The 22,352-nt window shown below is 37.8% G+C and overlaps 1 protein-coding gene across 2 annotated transcripts in view; it reads right to left on the reverse strand.

The window, feature by feature from the left end:
• Ctdspl (CTD small phosphatase like) overlaps positions 1–22,352 on the reverse strand; it is a 127,713-nt gene that overhangs the window by 13,945 nt on the left and 91,416 nt on the right. The window contains exons 2-5 of one of the 2 annotated variants that reach the window (XM_063260333.1): positions 18,678–18,832; positions 11,490–11,522; positions 4,427–4,528; positions 1,154–1,210 (exon numbers count right to left, since the gene is read on the reverse strand). In XM_063260333.1, the coding sequence (XP_063116403.1) occupies positions 1,154–1,210; positions 4,427–4,528; positions 11,490–11,522; positions 18,678–18,832 (347 nt within the window). The remainder of the gene's footprint in view (positions 1–1,153; positions 1,211–4,426; positions 4,529–11,489; positions 11,523–18,677; positions 18,833–22,352) is intronic. The other variant, XM_063260334.1, reaches the window with a different exon arrangement.

A 22,352-nucleotide genomic window follows, 5' to 3' on the forward strand; every position in this document is an offset into this window, starting at 1 on the left:
GCATTTTCATTTTAATTCTTCCCACTGTATGACCCTGAGCCAACTCTTTCTTGGGTTGAGCTTCAGTTTCTTTATCTGGGCAGTGAGGTGACTAGACCATCTGATATCCAAGGCTGAGACAGTTCTAAACCCCTGAACTTGAGAGCCAAAGACTATTGACATTACTGAGGAAAGACGTTTTGCTGTGGCCCAAGTATCAAGAGAGGTTTTCCTTCTTGAGCTATGAGGGCAGTTACTTTCCCTTTAAGACCTTGGAGTTGACAAGAAACTGGTGAGATCATTCCTGTATAAAACCTGACAAATGCTACTTCCCCAATCTCCAAGGCTAATTTTCCTACAATGTTTCCAGTATGTTCATAAATATAGTTATTTATGGAAGCGTTTCATGCAGGAAAAATCAGAAAGAACAAAGATGATGCATGTCAGTTGACTATGGCATATTTATTCATAATCTGTTGATCTAAAAGTTCATTACCCCCCCCCCCCCCACTTTCCTTTGGGGTTATTTGCTAATGACTTCACTGGAGAAAACCATGCAGTATTGCTAAGATTAGTCTGGAACAGTTGGCATTAGGAATGGACACCTTTTCCCAAGAATCCACCATGAGAGAAGGACTTGTGGCATTTTCCTGATGCCTGCTAGAAGAGCAGCTGGAAAGCAACTACATGAGGAAGTTAATTAGAGCACCAAGCTAAATCAGTCAGGAATACAGAAACTTCTGAAAGAATGCATTAAATCAAACAACTATTTAAACTTGCAACCAAATCTAATATTTATGAAGATATAGTTTTACTTATAAACTCAGTATAAAACAAATTCAAAGGAGTGGGAGAAAAGAAAAATCATTGTATTGATTATGAACAATTTGTCTCTTTTTAACTAAAACTATCATTGAAATGGGAATTTTGAAGTGGTATTCACAGGAAATATAACTATTAAAAATTCCCATTGCAAGCTGGGTGGTACAGGCCGGTGATCCCAGCTCTTGGGAGTCAAGAGGCAGGAGGGTCACCATTAGTTCACCACAGCCTGGGGAACATAGTGAGTTCAAGGCTAGCATGATCTACATGATGAGACCCTGTCTTGAAAAAACAAACAAATAAACAAACAAAAAATGTTCATTGCAACTCAAATTTTGTTTTGATTGCTTACCTGATGTATAGTTCCATCGATTTCAACCGGAACAATAAAATCAGCATTGCTAATAGGCTAAAGAGAAAAGAAATTACAATTAATACATCTGAAAGAAAAAGATAAAGTTGGTAATTTTAGCAACGAAAAGACTTGCCTAGATCCATGTTTGGATAATTTGAAAAAATAATTCAGGAGAAGGAGGGTTGAAGCATGCCTGAGTTCCCTGACATAAGCACAAGCAGGAAAATACTTGTTTTCTCTCCTGAATGGTCCAACTCTTTTTTTTTTTTTTTTTTTTTTTTTTTGGCCTTTTCATTTTTACCGGTACCAGGGATCGAACTCATGACTGCCTGCTTGCAAGGCAGGCACTTATACCACTGAGCTAAATCCCCAGCCCCTGAATGGTCTTGATCACCTGCCTGCCTCAATCACAAAAGGTGGCAGTCGTGGAGAGAATAGGGTTAGAAACTCTCTCTTTTCCAGAGCCCTGACAGGATGAGCCACCAGGGGGAGGTGAGAGCAGAATGGCCAGCAGCCAACACTCCTGGGAAGACAGGCCGGAATTTGGCCCCTCGGTGTGGGCATGGATCCACAGCAGATCCAAATACACATGCAGTGAAGCTGGAGCCCACAGGGTTCCATCTGGGGTAGGCTTTTCTTCTCTCTGGTCTTTAGTATTTCCTCTCTTTCACAGTTATCATAAAGAGCTGATGAGTGCCTAAGGCTCCATCTGGTCCTGAAAATCAGTCATCTTAGGCCCTGACTAGGAGCCTGGTACCACCTCCTTCTCCCCTGAGGTTGGGGTGGGGAAGGGAACCAGTTCTCTCTCAGTTATTCTGCTCTAAGGAACATTACAGCACATTTTCTTTCCTTCCTTTTTTTTAAAAAAAAAATATGTGTTGAGGAATAGACTTTACATTGAATTCTAAATGGAATTCCACAAGGTAGTAGAAAATCACTTAAATGAACAGACTTCACAAATAATCAGCCTGAAAACTTTTAGGACAAGAGGAGAGACAGGGGAGGGGAAGGTACATGTGGCAGTCACTGGAGAGGTAGTCTTCTTTTGGGAACTTCGAAGTCTGGTCAGACTTTGAACTGGAATCTGTGTTACTCTGCATATAAACATTCTTCTTTGATATGTAAACTCAAAAAATGTGGAAAATGCTAGGGTTTAAAGGCATTACTAAACAATCAGTTGTAAGAGTGCTGCAGAGGTTTAAAATTATAATTAATTTACTGAAGACTGGAAGGCCAAGGATGGGCTCGATATTTTATAGTTTTACAACTGAATTATAAAATTATGCTAAAGAAAAAAATGATGGAAGAAACTTTCACAGAGCACTGAATTGCAAAATAATACTCTACAAAATATACACCCGTTACCCAGTTTCCAACAAGTACTGTTCTTAACCTCACACGCTGTTGTAAAGGAGGACATCCTAAAGGCAGAGTAAGGCAGGGTTCTTAACCTGGGGGGCCCATAAGCCTGTATTTCATACAGTTGTACATGTTCAGGGGGTGGGGGTTCACAGCTTTCAAATTCTCAGAAGGTTGTGAAATGCCCAGAACGTTAAATACCATACACTAGAGAATATTCTGCTTGCAAATGCAGGCAGGTTAGGGAAGGGAAGAAATGAAGAAACACTGTTTATTGCTGTGGAGCCAAACCCTCTGTAACCTCAGGCAGTCTGGCCAGCATTACCTACACTCCCAGAGCTACTTGGGAGGATACTCTCTACAGTGCAATAGCAACTGATGCTTGAATGGCTTTGCCCCAAGAGAACTAGAAAAAAGCCCAAACAACTTGCCCATGAGGAAAAAATGCTTCCTATGTTGTCCAGAGATGAGCTGGGATATAAGACCACTGTAGCCTCAGGTCCAACAGTGGAAGGGCCCAGCCAAAGGAGTGCTGGGGAATGGAGAGGTCCCTGCATGCTCCAGGTTCAGAATGAGGTCAGTTTTCACTGCTACTGTCAGTGTTACTTCTCCTCCATTTTCCCAAAGGACTCAAAGACAACCTCCTGGCTTTGTCCTGTCAAAGAATGTCTCTGTTCAATGAGAAGTAGGCACAAAGAAGGATGTTTCTGGCAGGAGGTTGCTCAGGCAAATCTGATGGGTTTTCTGCTTGAATCATACAACCTGCCAGGAATGACAAGGGTTCATATGAGACACACAGCCCATCACAGATGGTGCCTTTCATGTCTCTCAGAAAAGCAAGGGGAATCCCAGGCTGGGGATAAAAGAGGAATACAGTAAAACTGGTTAACAATAAATAGTAGAGCAGTTCCATTGCCAAAAATAACTCAGAAACAGGAGCAGGGTCTTAAACATTTGCTGCTTCTCCACAACTCAGCAACACCTGATTCCCAAACTTTTTCATCATTTGCCTCTTTTAAACTATTCTACTTTTTAAAAAATGATAGCCATTTCTTAACAGTGTAGCAGCCACTGTTCCCACATGGAGACCCTTGGGTAACTTGTCATTTTTACTAGGGAGATGGACAGTGGGAAAGGGATAAGAAAGACTGATGCTCATTTTGACACTGCTGCAGCTTTGTGCCCTTCATTCAGGGAAGTATGAAAGTGGGCACTCACTCAGCTGTGAAGCATAAAAAGCCCACAGCGATCACTTCAACATGAACATAATCAGAAGACATGGCTGAACCTGTTCAGATGTGACCAACTACAGGAGACTTCTTTAGAGTTGCACATCTTTAAAACTATCTGGGAATATATCCAGGATAGTAAGGAGCCTGACAATTTTCAAGAGTGCTTTTTTGTCCCTCTCAATAAAACAAAAGGTACCATGATTACCTTGATAAATATGTCCTGGGACACAATGATATCTGTGTAACTGCAAAGTATTTCTAGAGGGTTTAGTGTTGGAAAACTCAACCCTCATAAGTAAAACAAGGTCTCAGTGATATTGCCCCCCCCCCCCAGCATTTTCTTTTCCAAACTAAAATGTTAATATTCAACTATTTTAGTTAATACTGACCCGGGTTAAGCAGCTATTACTGGAATTACTTTATGAAGACTGAAGTCATACTAACAACCAGGAGATTTTTTTTTTTTTTTTTTTGAGACAATATTTCTATGTAGTTCAGACTGGCCTTGAACTCATAAGGTAATCCAGGCTGGCCTTAAATTCAAAGTTATCTTCTTGCTTTTGCCTATGGAACAATGGGATTACAGGTGTGTTCCACCATACCTTCTTTTTATTTTTTCTTTTCAATACAATTGTTATCAAATCACAGAGCCCACCGAGTGCTTTTTATGCTGATTTACCTTAAATGAACTGTGCACCAGTGTTTCATCTAAATCAATGACCACACATTTCTTTCCATAGTCAAGCACCGTCACCTCTGGAAGGAGGTATTTAGCTGGTGGCTAAAGAAGGAAAAAAATATTATTAACTCTGTGAAAAAGACAAGTCTCCTATCATTATATTTCATTATGTTAATGGGGGTATAAATGAAAGCAAACATTTAAATACCTGATAAAGTATATCAAATAATCTTTATTAAGAACAATAGTAATATGTAGCTTGCAACTGAAGTTTTACCAAACCATTAGGAGATTGACTACTATGTAGGCTTTTACACTAGACAAAACTGAATTTCACTAACAACTCTTACATTTTCTTGGCCATAAGCCAAGATAATAATACCTACCATGAAAAGTTGTTATAATGGCAGTGAACACCCAGCATTTGGACTGGCACATAGAGAGTGTCAGTTGTTATTATGAAAATGGATTACACAAGAATGAATGCTTAATAGCTAATCTGACTATGAGGCCTATTTCCTGGGGTTGTATTTTATCTCAAATTTTCTCTGGTATGTAAATGTATTTTAGTGTCATGTGTTTTTTTCTTAGTGCCTGACATTTTCAAACACTTGAAGAGAAACTGCAGATATATCAACAAAATCAAACCTAAAAGTTACCCTAAACCACACAAACAGAAATAAAACTGGTCAAAGTACAGTGCCTACCTTATATTAGATTCCTGCTGAATCTAATACTAAATGAATGAGCACTTTTACTTTCTGGATTCTGTGTCTCTGAAAGTTATATTGTGCTTTAACCAGAATATCCAATTACATGTTTTTGGAGTAACTACTTCTGATTTTGTGATGGAAAAGTCATAAAGAGTTAATACAATGCTAGGTATTTTCAGCCAGCCTTATTCAGTTTTAGAATACTTCTTTGGGTTTTACCTCACTCTAGAAATGGTTTGAAATATTTTAGTTTATTGTGTGGTATATTCAGTGTTAACAATTAATTTTCTATCCAACAAGGTGAAACTCTGCTTAATATCTGACAAAATACAAAACACAAGAAAATGTTCCTGGCCACTGAAGAATAGACAATTTGTTTATCAAGTAGGACAAGAAAAACATGAAATCAAGAAGTATTTTCTCTCAAGTGGCAGGCTCCTCTTTTTATTTTTCCTTTAAACTGAACATTAGTCAATAATCAAAGATTAATTTTGGACTTTAACTGATTCAACAGTGAACATAGACAGGCAGTGGACAGTTTAGGTAAATTTGCAAGTGCAATGAACACCCAGGCAGAGAGGGGCTGGCTGTCCAAGAAGAGACTACGTGTAAGGAACAACACTCAAACTCTAGAAGGTCTCCCTCTAATAAGTATGTGTGCTTCATTCTTTTCTAATACCTCCGGAAGAAGAAACCCTTAAGGTCTCCAAGTCCCATAGCTCTAACTAACGTGCCTCCCTGATGCTACAGCACTTGCAAGGGAGGTAAGATGTGCGTTGGAGACTAGAATGCAATTTGGGGATGTAAACGAGTTTCTCCATTAATAAACTAGTAAATCAGTAGGTTAGTTTTGATAAAATTAAAATAAATTTGCAAGAAGTTTATATCAAAAACTGTTTTAAAAGTAAGAGCATTATCAGCTCTTAAGGAAACATAACAGAGAACTGTATGTGATCAGCATAAAATTTTAAATTCTTATTAAACAATTATGTAAGAAAAACACATTTTCATGGTGAAAAATACAGATATGGAAGAATAAAACATAATTATTTCTTTTTCTATGCCCCTCTTTTTTAGTCTAGCTATCTTTATGCAGTTCTTCCCCTCTGTTTATGTACTACTGAAACATTTTAATTTGGTAATTTAACTGCTAGCCTAGAAGACTTATCTCTAGCATAAAAAATCTGCCCAAAGCATGTCATTTATTTTTTAAGCTCTAGAATAAAAATTACTTTCTTAGCATCATTAAAGCACACTTTATATTCTTTTATTTAAAAGTAAGGGGGAAATATTCTCATGTACTATTGAAGGAAAAAAAAAAGACTGGGAAGGATGTGAATTTTACGAGGGAATTTATTGATTTTGTATTTGTGCAACAGAGAAGGAGAACAGGCTGGAGGCCAACGGGCAGGGAAGGGGGTCTATTAATTCCCTAACTGTTTCTCAAATGCATGCAGCTTCTCTGACAGCGTATCATTAGATTAATGTAAATTCCTCAGTCTAAGTGGTAAAAGTTTTGCTGGACAGCCATGTGCTGGGAAATGCAAGGATGCTATAAAATTATAATAGTACTTTATCATTTCAATTGATTGCTCTGGTAATGCTTGAATCATTAACTTAAAAAATGTTCTCAATCAAATTTTCTAAATCTACAATTAAAGCTTAAGAATAAGAGAAATGTAATTATGACCTAGAAGGGCCTCTTAAAATGTAAAGTCATTTACTCGAATGCACACAGGAAACATCATACTGAGTAGGGAAGCTGAAATCTATGGCAAATGAGGGGAGAGAAGACCATGGCTTGCCACCAAAGAATTGAAAATGGTATTCACCATACATTTCTTCCTGGGATAATCTGAAATTTATCCCTGGCAATAACCTGGCAACTGTGAATGCTTCACACTAAAGTTATCTGTCCCACAAACCTTCCTAAACCTTAAAGATTTAGTACCTTATTTTGGTACATATAAGGTTATTATTTTCTTACTGAAGATTTTTCAGGATCGGGGTTTGCACACTGTAGCTCCCCAAGCCATGAGTTCAGGCACACAACCAGAGCCTAATGAGGGAAACTCCATACTGTTTTTAACTGGAACAGTTCCTCTCTTCTATGCTCTTCATAATGTTTTTGTGGAATAAAGTATATTCCTGCTTTATTACAAGGCTTAGGCAAGTAGCATAGAAACCCACCTGTTAGAACAAATTCCTTTCCCTTAGTATTTTTATGGCTCAATTACATTACCGACACTGAGTTTGTGAGCACCAACATAGTACGTAACTTCAGTGAGTGTAGGAACAGCTTCTGTGGGATTTCTTATTTAAACATCAGCCTTTGGATGATGAACACATCTCAAGTCATGACCACTTGAACTCTGGTGGTGTCTTAGCTTTCTATCTTGTTATCTTTTCCTTACCCTTCAATATCTGATCTTTGCCTAGCAGCCCATGCATTTCTTAAGAAGGAAGACCCAAAATCCCAGTACACAGGTCAGAAACAAATGCTGCTAACTAGAACTTTCAACAGTCCAGGAAAAGAATCATTTTCAATACTTATGTCAAAGAGGTGCTGGTGCTCAATAAATGGTGCTACAGTAAAGGAGTACCACTTGAGAAAAGGAAAAATGCTGGGCTACTATTTCAAGCCTTCCATGAACTGCATTCTTAGATCAAAGATTTATGTTTAATAATGAAAAAAACCAAAATATTGGAAGAAAAATGGGTCATACCTGTACAGTGGGGAGCTCTTTCTAAGCATAAAATCTAGGAGCCATAAAGCATGAAATTAATATATTTGCTCACATAAAATTAAAATTTCTTCGTGACCAAAATGATTATGCGCAAAAAGCAAAGATAAATAATAAATGGGAGGGGCCACTAATTTTCTTAACATTTAAAAAGATAAACACTAAAAAATGTACATGAAGAGGGCAGAAGAAAAAGGTGTGGTCAACGAGTTTGTGAAGAACAGTTGATATTCGTGAAGAAACGCAAATTCAAAGCAGTAAGTTCATATCATTCTTTACTTCTGGATAGCAAAGATTAAGACATTTGATAAATGCTTTCAGTGAGGGAATGGGGGAATCTTGTAGGCTTTTCATTAAGCATAGGTCTTTGGATGCCAATTTAGCTTTGCAGTACCAACAATGTAGAATAGATTCCTTGACCTAGCATTTTTACAACTAGGATCTTATCACCTAAAACTATCACACAAGTACATATATATTAGTATAACAACATTTTTAAGAACAATATTTTGGAACAGCACAGAAGCAGAAATAAAGTAAATGCTATCAATGACATGTAAAATAAATGTACTAATGTTTGGAAAGATGTTCAAGTAATCTTGTTAAAAGCAACAAGCAATTTGCAAAATGGTGGGTGCAACATAATCTCATTTGTGTCAATGTTTGAATTTGCAAATTTTTCTGAAAAGGCAAAATATCAGAAGTAGTTATTCTAAGTAGTGAGAAAAAGTTGGAGAATTCTTTCCTTCTCTTTCAATATTTCAACATTTTAAAGTTAACCATGAGCTTGAATTATTTAGGAAAGAGTTTAAGATTAAGCCTATGCACACATGAATAGCATGTGGGTAAAAAAAAAAAAAAAGCAGAAGTGAGAAGCAGGGGGACAGGACTTTGGTTGGAGTTGCTCCAGGTATCTATAGTTCAGAGGCATCCTTCATCCTCAGGCCCTAGATAGGGTATTCACAGCATGGATAAGGCTGGTGGACCTGATTTAGCATGGATTTCTAGTCCTGCAGTGTAGCACTCCAAGCTATCAAGTACTTCAAGCACTGACCAGATCCTTTTCTGGTCCAAGGCCAGGACCACTCTGCTTTTGTGTCTTCGGGGCTTGGTAGGTAGATGCAGAACTTTCTGGGGATCTTAGGATTTGAATTCCAGCACTGAGCTGGCCTCAAATGAACTTGGGTTCAGTCCTACATACTAAGCAGCTAGTGGAGATTACACTATGCCTATCAGTAGAACTGATTTTCTGTAGGTTATCATTCAAAGATGAAATTAATTTGGTAAGGTCCAGCCTTTTTTGTAGATAGTCCTAAGAGTCATATGGCCTAATCCAGTGTCTCCCATATAGGCAATAGCAGTTTATTAATCTAACACAAATATATTATACAATGAACTTTCTTGTCTACTTTATTCTGGAATTCTGTATATAGCTAGATCTCAGTTTGTAGGAAAAGGGTCCATTTCCTCGGTGGGTTTATACTGGATGGCAAATGCTTTCATTTGGCACTTAATGGATGCCTGGATGGCTGTGAAGTAACTCTAAGAATTAACTCTATACAACTGCAGTGGTACTGAAGGAGAGGGATAAGAGTAAAGAAGATACTACCTGTAACTTGTTTAATACGTGTAATTCACTAACAGCCCAACCAAAAAAAATATGTATGTACTTCAAGAAAAGAAAAATGGTATTTTTTTCAAACAGATGGTGTTATTCTTGTACTGGAGACCCTCAAGGATGTCACATATCATAGAAAACCCACTACACTGCTGGCTTTTAGAGAAAAAACTGAATATGCATTGCAGCAATTTGAATGACCAAGCTTATCCAGGCAGACTATTTGCTGTACTAATAAATGTCTGAATGCTAATGGCCACCAGTATGAGTATTTTTCATAATTGTAGAGGCCAAAGGTAACTTGTACTAATTTCACAAAATCGCAATAAATTTAGTATTAACATTTATACAAATTTTTCTTTTTCTGAAGTGTGTCTATATTTACTTTTTGGTGGACTCTGTATATGAAACTACTTGTACCAAAGGTAAAAGAAAGTCTCCTGGTATAAGTCCCAATAGATACTGCCTTCAAACACTGGCTCAGATGCTACCTGTACTGCTTGACTAGTCGTTTTGATCTAAGCCAGTTCCCCCAACACAGCTCAGTCTCCAGGCATGCTGGTAGGACCATTATACAAACTCCTACAACCTACAAGTCAAGTAAAAGTTCTGAGAAAAATAAAATTCCCAAAATTGTTTTTGAGCTAGTTGTAAGTGGCACACACCACTGAAGTCTTAAAACCTATTCCTTTCAATGTAGGAATGCTGTGTTTCTTGGCTGTTCTAAAGTCCCAAGAAAGAAAAATAGTCTGATGGTATGGGTAGCTATTTTGAAGATACCAAGAGGCAGTATGGTAGCCACTGATTTCCTATTACCTTGTTCTGAAGTCCAGTATCACTTTCACTATTGTGTTTTGATTGGCTTTGTTCTTTTTAAAATTAAAAAAGAAAGATGATCAGATGTAAATCAGATAATCTGAATCATATTTATCACCTAAAATGTCAATTTATGGACCTACTACTGTTTGAAAGGTCTTGTTTGATGGACATCTCCACTGTTAGTTCCTTCAGAAGTCAGTCCCCAGCTGTTGCTGGCTGCATAGCCTCAAATTCACCTCTGCTGGTTGAGCAGAGGGAAGAGAAATGTTATAGTTTATACCTAAACATCCCCCAACAGCTTCATGTACTCATGGAGGGGACTTTTGTAAGGTGACGGGAATATATGCATGGCCTGGAAGGGTTTATTTCCTTTCCTAGCTCCTTCTTTCACTCACTCTATTTCCTTCCCACCATGGTCCTCCACTAGTTCTGCCCTGAAGCCAGCATACTAGGGATCTGAAATGTGAGCCAAAATAAACTCCTTTATTACAAGTGTCAGGTATTTTATTATAGAGATAAGGCAAGTAACTAAAAAGAAACTGTGGAGCCAGTGGAGAGTGGATTGCTGAGAAGACTAGTTCAATTTCTCTCCTAAATTCCAAGGCTGAAAACAGAAGTGCGGTGGTCCAGGAAGTGTCTAGCTGAGGCAGTTGCAGAACATTTGGCCTGTGGAGTGAGGCTGGCCCTACAATTTCAGGGAGGTTACTTAAGAACAATTTCCGATGTAAAAGCTACGGCCAAACTACTGATACCATTCGACAAGCAGGTCCTCAGTTTAATCTATTGAGACTGAATCTACTGCAAACAATTTTTGCCTGGGAAATCTATGGAGTTCTTCCTATGTACAGAGCTGGGGAAATGATGCTAAGGTGGGAAAGGGAAGTTCTATGTTACCTCAGCTTATTAAAATTTGGAGACCTTTCCCAGAGACAAAGGAAGAATTTGGTTAGTAAATGCAGTGCCTACTGTTCCTGAGAAAGGAAATCATCTCTGCGCAATTTCCTGCTCACAGTTTATAGTTTCGTTTTTCTAACAAAACAGAGCTGTTGATAACACATAATAAAACTCAACATAAGCAAGAACATTTTTTTAAAAAGTCTTTTTTACATTACTAGGCCCAAAGCCACAAATTCTATGAATGTTTCAATAAAAATTTGATAAATACATACACTTGGTATGGGAATAACCTGCCTCTGGTCACCCTGAGGAAAAAGAAAAAAAAATCATTGTCAGGTTTGAGGAAAAAGAGATCATATTCTTCAAAGAACCTCGTAAGCACACAATCACGTGACTTCCCATTCCTCATACCTTGGAGGTGTTTAACCCAGAGGAAGCCAAGGACCTTCCCACAGGTAGGACCCTAGGCTCCAGCCGCCTCCCCTTCTCCCCCGTCCCCATGGCACAGACTGGGCTCCTGAGGCTTGGTCCTTCTGACTTATTGAAGCAGTGTCTCCCTTATTCCCAGGAATTTAATCCTTCATTTACAAGTAAAAATGAAAACTCGTATTTTACTTCGACCCTTGATTCCCTCTAATAACAGATTTGTTTCTTGTTTTAAGCAAGTATTTCCCTGAAAAGGCTGTCAAGGGAGTCAAGCCTACCTTATTGTAAGGAATACCCCGGTCTTTCATGTCCACTTCAAAGGGAGAACAGGGAGGGGGCAGGACAAGGTCCCTCCCTGGCCACTGACATGGCAATGATTCTGAATACAGGAAAACAGAACCCATATTCATGGAGAGTATTAAGAAAATTCAGGCCAGTAAGTTCAGCTCTGAATTTCAGCCAATTTCTCATCTTCAAATGCTAGCCAAACCTGGCTGACAGAAACTTAATTTTTGTAACAATAAATGCTAATAAAACAAGTAAATTTTACTAATTTACTAAGTAAATTTTACTAAAATTTCTATATTGTACATTTCATGTTTTTCAGATGACTTGAAAGGAAGATACACTGCTTCATATCTCAATACTGAAAGATTAGTGAAAAGATATGTCCACTGTTACTAAGGAGGATGACCAGTGAGGAGTCTTATGTGAAGGTCAAACTTGATGGTTGGCAATGACAAATGGTTGATACTTGTCTGAGCTCTGCTGACTCTAAGAACCCTTAGCATCTATCTGTTTATTTCTGGGCTCTAGTTGAAGTCTCTTCTATGTAATGCAACTACTATTTCCTCTTGAACAGATCTTTAGGCTCTTTACTTGGTCAGGGGACTTGGGGCTTATTTTAAGAACTTCAGCTGCCTTCTGACAGGACAAAGCTATGTTCCTCTCTAACAGGAAAGTATAATATAATTAGGTCCAAGTTTCTAGGAACTTGTGCAGAATTTTAGAAGGTCCTAAACAACAATATATTACCAACATTTGGACCCAGGAGCAGATTACTGCCCATGGTGGATAAGATTTTAGCCAGAATCTCGCAAGCCTGTTGGCTTACTTTAGCATAGGATTTCTCAATCAGCATTAGTGACACTCTCTGGGTCAAATGAATGTGTTTGGACTGTCCTGTATACCGTAGGAGGTTTAGCAGCATCCTGGAACTCTACCTGCAGTAGGAGCCCCATGCCAGCAATGACAACCAAAGCTTTAGGCACTACCACTGGACAAATTCATCTCCAGTTGAGAAGCACTGTTTTAGTGAGAGACTGCAGACAGTCCTTACACGTATGTACCTTCAGATCATACCTCTGATACAGAGATGAACACATTCGTGATGACAGAGATCATAAGAGCCCAACTGCAGGGTAAGACAAAACACTGACAATGAGCAAGCATAGGTGCTTAACTACATAGATATTTGTGCTTGAAGATTACCTATGAGGTTTACATATGCATGTGTGTACACATGTGTGCACCCAAAGGGTGTGCATGTATTTTTGTGTTCTTTCATACTGTCCTTACTCTCCATCTTCCCATGGTATCTGTCACCTGGGTGATTGTTTCTCTTAGTCTCTGGAGGCTACTGGCCTGCAAATCCAGGCTGTGGCTATGGAGGTAACAATGATTGCTACCCTAGCCATTGCCACAGAAACAGTCTGAAGTGGAAAGGCTTCGAATTGTCATTTCTCAAGGGCAAAATAAATATGCAGGGTGGACAGGGTACCTTTCTCATTCTGTCCATGGTCCTCTCTAGTCCTCTAGCATGCTGAGTTTATAGTGAAGGATGCCTGGAACTTAGCAATAGAGTTAGGCTTAGGAACCGTTTTCATATGTACTGGGCCTGGGTTTTGTGTTCTGTAGATATTGGTCAAACTGAGTACAGGAGCAGAGGATCCTTCTCTGGGAATTAGCTATTTTTCTCCGACATGGGCTGTTCTTTTGGGGTGTGTCTCAATAGTCCAGGGTCATGCAAATAATGTATCACTCCCACTTGAGATTTAACTAAGTTAACTCACAGTTGACCTGATTCTTGAAAAAGCTTTTGTGATAAATTCATGAAAGAAATCCATGAATGAACATTAAGTCCAAGTGATCTCTCAGTTCTGCCAAACAAAGTGCCTTTAAGGGCACTTATCCCTGACAGAGATGGCTATGTACTCCAGGAAACCCTCTAGGGCATGATAGCATTTCCTTGTATCATTTTATCTAGGCAGATATTAAATAACTTTTACCATTGACTGCAGTGGTTCTTCTCTTTCTTTCCTTCTCTATCAGTCTAGGTTCCCTTCATTAATAGCGATTCCCTATGGGAACGATTTTTAAGTTCAGGGAGAGAAGGAGGACATAAGGAAAGCACATTGAGAGAGAAATCAGGATCTGGGGTTGGAAGTACAGATCACAGTGAGCTATCATCCTACGCACCTTACTGATGTATTTTCCATATCGATGTTTAATATCTACCAATGCCAAGTTATCTTTCATTATTTCAAAATTTTCTGGTTTTGACATTTTTTTATATGAACTGCACCTCCTTAATCAGAAGAACAGCACATTTTTTCTTAAATAAGAGCTAGTCTATCAAAATCTTTCAATGATCCTAATCAACTTTTGTAGTCTTTCAAGGTTGTTTATAAAAACAAGTCATCTGCAAATAAGACTTATTTTCTATCTTTTCCATATTTTTATCAATTGTCTCACTTTTTGGTTTTATCCACTACATCCTACCAATGATTTTCCTATGTTTGCTGTAACTTTTTAGAAGACAGATTTATTTCACATTTGTATTTGGCTGTACTGTTGATTTTATAAAAGCTTATGGGCTTATACCCTTTATATATTACACCTTGTTACACCTTGTATTGTAAAAATGTCCTTCTTTATCCTGTGTAATGGCTTCTGACCCTACTTCTGCTTGGTTTGATATTAACACTGCTTTTATATTAAAATTCTTGCCTCTTTCTGTTTGATCTGTCTTGAACATTTTGGCTATTTCTTTATTTTCTACTTTCCTTAATCACAGTATGTTAGAGGTTGTATCAGAAACTACCAGTTGCCTATACTGTTTACCAAGTGATTCTGGTTTTCCTTCTTTGCACATGGGGTTATACTTCTACAATGCCTTTGAAGTTAGGTGTCACATCCTCCAGCCAATAAAATAAGCTGAAACAAGGTATGTTATTTCTCAGTGAATACTTTAAGAACCTCATATGATTTATCACATTTCCCTTTTCCTGCTGTGACAATACTGGAAGAAAAGATAGAGCCTTGATCTAGGTCCATAAATCAGGATCAGAGTTATACTAATACAGTCGCTCTTTGGAATATGTAGCTACTGAGCACACAAAGTATAGCTAGTCCAAATTAAGATGTACTTTAAGTGTTAAACCCATATCCAATTTCAACATACTAGTAAGAAAAAAACCCAGATATTATGCCACTAATAATTTTCTATTAAACACTGAAATATATTAGATATAGTAGGTTAAATTATTAAAATTAATTTCACTTGTACTTAAAAATATTTTTAAAAATGTGGCCAGGAGAAAAGTTTAAGTTACTTATATGACTCACATGACTTCTATTGGACACAGAAGGCTCAGTCAACCCATTATAAGTAGTATGAGGGAAAAACAAACTTGCACTACTTTAATTCTGTTAGGTTTTGTAGTTGTTACTGAAGCTAACTAAGCTCCTTATTGACTAGCAATCTACTTATTAGTCACTGCTCTTCTCTCCTCTGTGAAAGATCTCTGACTTTGTTGGGAGCAGGAATATGCTGAACTAAATTCTTCCCTTTCAGTGCCAACCCCGGCAACCCAAGTAAACGAGGTGACAAAGTTCTAGCTATAAGATATAAGAACAAGTCTCTTGGAGTTTCTGTAAAAGCACTGACATCACTAAAGGAACAGACATCTGTGGGTACAACGTTCTCCCTTCTTGTGAATGCAAGTCTGATATCTGAAGCTGAGATTGAGCTGAGACATGAAGAGACGTGAAGAGAGTAAAACATGAAGAGAAACGCAAACACACCAAGGATGATGGGGTAGGAAGATCCAAACACAGAACAGAAAAGGTCCAGGTTTTTCATGCAAATGGATATCAAGAATGTAAACCAACCCCTAACACCTTCCTGACTTGGGCAATTTTTGTTTTGTTTTGTTAGTGATACCAGAGATCAAACCCAGGACATCATATACGCTGGGCAAATGCTTTACCTTAATCAACAGCCCTGCTTCTTTTATTAATTTTTATTTTGAGATTATCTCAAAAAGCTGCCCAGTCTGGCCAAAGGTTTCTGATTCTCCTATCTCTGCCTTTCAAGTAGCTAGAATAACTAACATATACCACCACATCCAGGCATGACTGACAGTTTTTAGGTGAGGAAAATAGTCCTTTATCCTTTATTTGTTTAAGCCACTGTCCGTTTTCTTTTGCTGCCAAGATCATTCCACTCTGATGACCTATATATGCTTGGAAATAGCATATAGATTGATTTCACACAATGAAATCTGTGAAATCATTGTGAAATCAATCTGATAGTCTTGCTCTTTTGTTAGCAGAATTTGGTTCAATAAATTTGATTTTCTATTTTATTTGAGGAGGGGTGCATTGACTTGAGGGGCTTTTGGATTGAGCTAAATTCTCCATCTGATTTTATTTTTATTTTGAGACAGGGTCTTACTAAAGTTACTAAACTGCCCACGCAGGGCTTAAACTTGTAATGCTTCTGCCTCAGCTTTCCAGAGTGCTGGGATCACAGGCATGTGTCACCATGCTTGAAAGGTTTTATGTTACATTTGCTATTTATTCATTATTTGTCTTTGTTTCCTTTCCTTAATTTTGATAGTTTATGCACCTTTGTGTTTACTTCTGTTTTCTTCTATGAATTTTGAGTATCTGTTTTTCAGTGGACTAATTGTTAGTTTTCTATTCCTAAATCATTTTTATTTTATTCCTATACTTCTTACAGTTTTATCATGAGATCAGTCTCACCAAGATTTTAATTTTTGGTCTCTCTCTGAAACATTGCTTCTGAAAATATACTTCTTTTTCAGATAATGGCTGTCTTAATCATAACATTTTTGCTTATTTTTTCCTCTTTCAGGAGCCTACAGGGCATTTTTAGGGTTGCTGATGAGAAGTTGGATACTAATATAATTGTTTTCTCTGAAAATAATTTATTCTAGTAGCTTGCAAGATTTTCTCTTTATCTTTACATTTTGGAATTTCAACAGCATATATCTAGGCATGTGCTCTATGCACTGCCTCCCCAATCCTGCTGTAGACTTGGTAAATTTTTTTTAATGTTCAGATTCTAGTTTTTTCAACTTTAATTTCTTTCTTCTATTATTTTTCAACCTCTGCAGTCCAATACTCCTCCCCTGGGCTATACCTCCTTTTTTCTCCTTCTGAAACTTCTACTATTTGCTATTTGTATGCTAGGTTTCTTAGATGCCTCTTTTTCCCTGCTTCACAATTTTCATCTTCATGTTTCTGGTCTGAATTATAAGATATTTCTTTCACTTGCTTTTCCAGAACATTAATTCAGTTCTTAGGGATGACTATTTTTGTTCTTCTCTTTTTTTTCCCCGTTTTTATTTACTGAATTTTTATATTTAGAAACCATGAGTTTTTAGCTGATGTCCTCAGTTATCTTTTAAGCTCTCATCTATATCTTAAATTTGCTCTTTCCCTAGGAGGAGTCTTAGATTCTCATTTTTCAACTTGGACTGTCTTACCATTGTGCAATATGGTAATTTATATAGGATGGCATCCTATGGTTAAATCATTGCACATTCATCATTATAAAATTTCACTATAAGATCAGTTCGCTCACATCAACAAATAGGCACATTTTTAAGATTTTAAGATCTTATTGCCAAATATTTCTCTGGATCAGAATAATCAATTTGTGTTTTCACCAATAACCAATTTATATCATATTCTTCCTTAACCCATGCTAAATGCAAATACTACATTTTAGGACATCTTTCATAATCTGATAGAAGGAAAAGGGTCTCTCTCTCTTAATTTGTATCTGTTTACTAACCATGCTGGCATTTTTCATATGTTTTGAATTTACTCATGTTTTGATATTTTTCATGTTGGACCAACTGTATTTATTTTTTGAATTATGTATCAATGTCCTTTGCACTTGTTAAGCTGGATATAAAGTTATTTTATTTTTTCTTTATTAGTACATGTTTTTAACAATCACATTCATCTCAGGGACTAGGTACATATTTAGTTCTTTTTATTCCCTCCCTTCACTTTCCTTTCCTTCATCTCCCTCTGTATCCCATTCCCATTTGCAAAAAATCTATCTCCCTGTTTATAGTTTCATGTTCTTAATCTTGATTATCCTCATACCCTTCAATGACTTTTAAAGTTTTACTTTGATAGGTTAACATCATAACCTGTTCTTCCTTTCACTTAATTGATGTTTCTTTTTGCTTATCCTTTTTAAGTTTTGAGTCACTTTGTTCTAGCTATGTCTATTACAAAGCTATGTCTGGACAGCACACAGGTAAATTCCGGTCTTTGACCTACTGTGATAATGCCATATTTTTATTTGTTACATACAAAACAACATGTAATGTACAGTTATTAAACAAGTTCCAACTCAGTTATACATAGCATTAACTCTTTTACATGCCTCTCTTTTTGTCTATTTCTGTGTCTACTACTGCTTCTTAAATTCTCTATTTTATGCATTCAATTTCTCTAAAAAGGATGTTACATTCACAGGAAAATGTGAAGTGACTTTCAATTCCCATCAAACACATTCTTTGTTTGTTAAATGTCTGAGACATCTGTTATTAAAATACATTAGCTTTTGGAATTTCAAATCTTTAAATGGCTGCATATATACTGTCAAATACACACTGTCACATACTCTTAGGGATATTTGTCAAGGCTAGGACAAACGTAAGACTTTTGCAGCTTTATTGAGCACATAATTCCCCATCAGCACTGACCTTCTGAAGTCCACCATTCTCCTCCACCAATGGCGGAAGCACACTAGGGCTGCTGGCTGGAGGGCCCTCCACATTATAATCTCGGAAGCAGCAGAAGAAGGAGCTAAGGATGCTGCGGCTCCTCTGCTTCTTTAAGCTGACATTGCATTGGGAAGCTGAAAAGAGAAACAGAGCACAGTGTGGCCAAATGCAGGACGTACCAACGCAATGTGAATATTAGGATGTACAATTGCTCCTCAGGACCCTCATTCCAGGGTACTTGCTCAGGACAAGATGAAGGGCCCCTAGAGTCCAATTCAAGTAGCTGGACAAAATTCCCCTGCCTTTAGCCCAGTGAAGGCTGCTTGCCAGTTAGATGAATCACCTTTATCATCTACATTCCTGAACCCAATGAATGAAGTATTCTTATCATGCACTAAGTTTGTAAACAAACATCTTTCTGGGTAAAAATCAGACCCTAAGAAGCACCTCTCCATTATGAGTATCAAGAAAGAGTCATCTTGAAATGAGGTTCTTGGACACCCACTACTCACTATAGAAATAATCAACTTTAAGGATTAAGAAACAAAATAAGCACAGCCACAAAAGAAGTATCTTTTTAAATTCAATTGTTTGTCAGAAGTTGGGGAGGCCTACACCAACCAAGCTCAGACTTGAAGGCTTCCCATATTCTTAAAGCAGAAGTAGCAGGAGATGTGGCACAAAGTGCATGTACATCAGTCTAGCAGGGCAAGGCTCATCTTCATGAGATCCAGGGCAATACTGTCCCCTGGTCCATCCTGGACTAAGGCACCAGACAGAGTGATGGATTCTTTCTTTTTATTCAGTGTATAAGACAAGCCACTACAAGTCAGAAATAAACAATAAAAATTGGCATAGGTGGGAAACATACCTCAGGGCAGGAGACTGACAATTTGGAGGGGCAGAAGCATTTTGCTTAGGAATGTAGCTGGGGCTGTCTCACCACATACCACGGCTGGGTGGGTCAGCAGTGTTCTGAACAGAGTCCACAGGTAAGAGACCATTCTGAGCATTAATGGTAAAACTGACAATGAGCATATAATTTAAGCCTACATGGTAACTGCTGGAACTTATTTCTCCCAAAAAGCAATTCCAGCATGATTTCTCTTTTTGTATATTTGTGAGTGATTTGAGAGATCACAAAACCTTTGCTAAAAGTTCTGGGATTCTCCTGTGCGTAGTAAAACCAAATACATTCACATGGAATGTGTGAAAACCATTTTTTCCAGTAACTCTGCAGACATGGATGGTTTGAGAAAGGAGCTCAGAAAGTATGAATTGATCACTAAATATTGTTTTTGAACCATAAATCCCTGGGCAAGTAGGCTATCTTTATCATCCTCACAAATTTTTAGATGTATAATACACAGTACTAATGGCTTAATTTTAGGACCATAAGACCTGGGAGCTGCCAACAGCAATGGTGGTAAGAGACAATCACCACTGTTGACCCAGGGCCAATGCTCCAGGTACTTTGCTTTATAAGCTTCATCTCAGGTCATCCTCATAGCTATCCAAGCAGATACATGTTATTGCATTGATTATTGCTGAGAAGATATAAGCAGTAATTTTTAGTGCCAGAATTCAAACCCAAGTGGACTTGCTCCTAAACTGTGTGATTTCCCCATGTGCCATGCTGATGACAATCCTGAAACACTTCAGGTCTGATTAAGGAGGGAGGAGGCCAAATAAAGAGAAAAGTAGTACAACAAACTTGTATTTAATATGATTGGTTACATAGTATCACTGTTATTTTGGGAGTTAATAGTTTTTGTATCACACTCAAATAATTTAGCCAAGGAAAGAAAAAGACCTGAATTTCCCCTGGCTGATAGCACATTTCTCTACAAGTAAAAATATTGTTTGTTCATGTCTTGGAGACACTGTGCAACCAGAGAAAAGAATTTTCCAAGATCCTACTTTCTTCTTGGATCACACAATCGTCACCATAACTAACAAATTTATATACTAAAAAAATTCCTACACTTGGCACAAGTAAGCTACTTATAATTTCCACCTTATAATTACTTACTATACTGAAAGTGCAAAGAGAGCTTGGGCAGTCAGTAAGTTAGCCTGAGTCACATGAAGGCCATTACCACCAGACAGGGAAATGGTAGCCAATCGTACTTTGCCTTCTTCACATAAAGAGAGGAAGAAGCTGCAGTTGTCTCTCTTCCACAGTTGTGGGAAGTTCAAGGTCTCTTTCTGTTAAATGAGGTTATTTCTAGCCATTCTAATTTTCTAACCACTCTTGGACTGGGCTGCTAGTCTCAATATATAGTGAAGTGAAGAAACAGATTTCTTCAGGACAGGAGGAATTTCTGTTCCTCCAGGAGGAACAGCACTCTCGGCATTCATTTATGTTTAAATGGGGCTCAAACTGTGGGGCTGTCTGGGTCCAGTACCCTACCACTTTCCATCCAGTTGCTACCTTTTCACTTGATGCAGTGCAGAAAGTCTGGATTTGCTCATAAACTGCTACAAGAGTTTTGCTTGAAAAAAAAACAAAAACAAAAACAAAAAACAAAAATTCATAGTTTAACAGAAAAATGTTTATGATATCAGCTCCAAAACGCTAGCTATGGAATTGTATGTAGATCTCATTTAATTATAACTTCCAAAAAAGGAAAAAGATTATCATTGGAAAAAAATTTGGCAAAATGTGTCCAAAATTTACAATAATTGTCAGATTATGAGTGTTTTATATTTTTTCTTTCTATATCTTCCAAATGGTTTGTGATAATTATGTAATCAGTAATTTAACAATAGGGAACAGTAAGTAATCTTGTTAAATGTTCTTTCAGCAACTTCGTGACCTTTACCTGTCAGACTTACTTTATGCCTTTTCACTTCAAGCCTATGAAGCAAACAAACCAGGCAATAGCAAGTAGTATTTTAAATTTTGCAAGAAATCTACATGGCCCACAGGTACTGTGGGCCAGAGAGAACAAACCCACCAAGCTCACAATCAGAGAACTGTGTGAGAAGCAGGTACCAGGAAAGTGTCTCTTTGCCAGTAGAATGTATCCTGTGTACGCAAATGTTCTTTTCTGTTCTTATGACCTTGCCTCTCACCTTCTTTTCTCTTTAAATGGTTCCACTGAAAAAGTAGCTCAAGAATACAGGAACAAGATCTTTTAGGATACTAAAAATTATTCAGGTATATGTTTATTACATTGCTTTAAAAAATTACTTTGGAGACTTTGGGGGAAATGGTGGAGTAGGTAAACGAGAACAGTTTAACCTTTCAGATTCTGAATCTGGTCAATTTGGGGAAAATAAAATGAGAAAATTAGATACCAGGCAAACAGGAAGGATCTGACAGGAAAATTAAAACCTAGAGAAAAACTGAAGGGACAGAACACAGCACGAAGAAGAGAATGGCCAATCTGTACTCACTCCCTGGCTCCTGGCTCCTGGCTCCTAGCTCCTGGCTCCTGGGAAAAGGGAAGCAGAATCTATAGAGACAAACTAACAGCTGGGAACTTCAAAGGGCTTCAGAAAGAAATGTGGTGGGCAGCCTGACTCATCTGTATGGTCTCATTGGACATAGGCTCTGTATGCCCCAGAACCCTGCCACCGTGGCAGATTCTTTCCCCAGACATGTCGTGGGGCAAAGGGTGCCATCAGCGGCACCACTGGTAGCTTTGC

This window comes from Cavia porcellus, unplaced genomic scaffold (assembly GCF_034190915.1).
Source record: "Cavia porcellus strain 051 isolate PalLab524CR breed Dunkin Hartley unplaced genomic scaffold, mCavPor4.1 scaffold_13, whole genome shotgun sequence".
NCBI classification, from domain to species: Eukaryota; Metazoa; Chordata; class Mammalia; order Rodentia; family Caviidae; genus Cavia; species Cavia porcellus.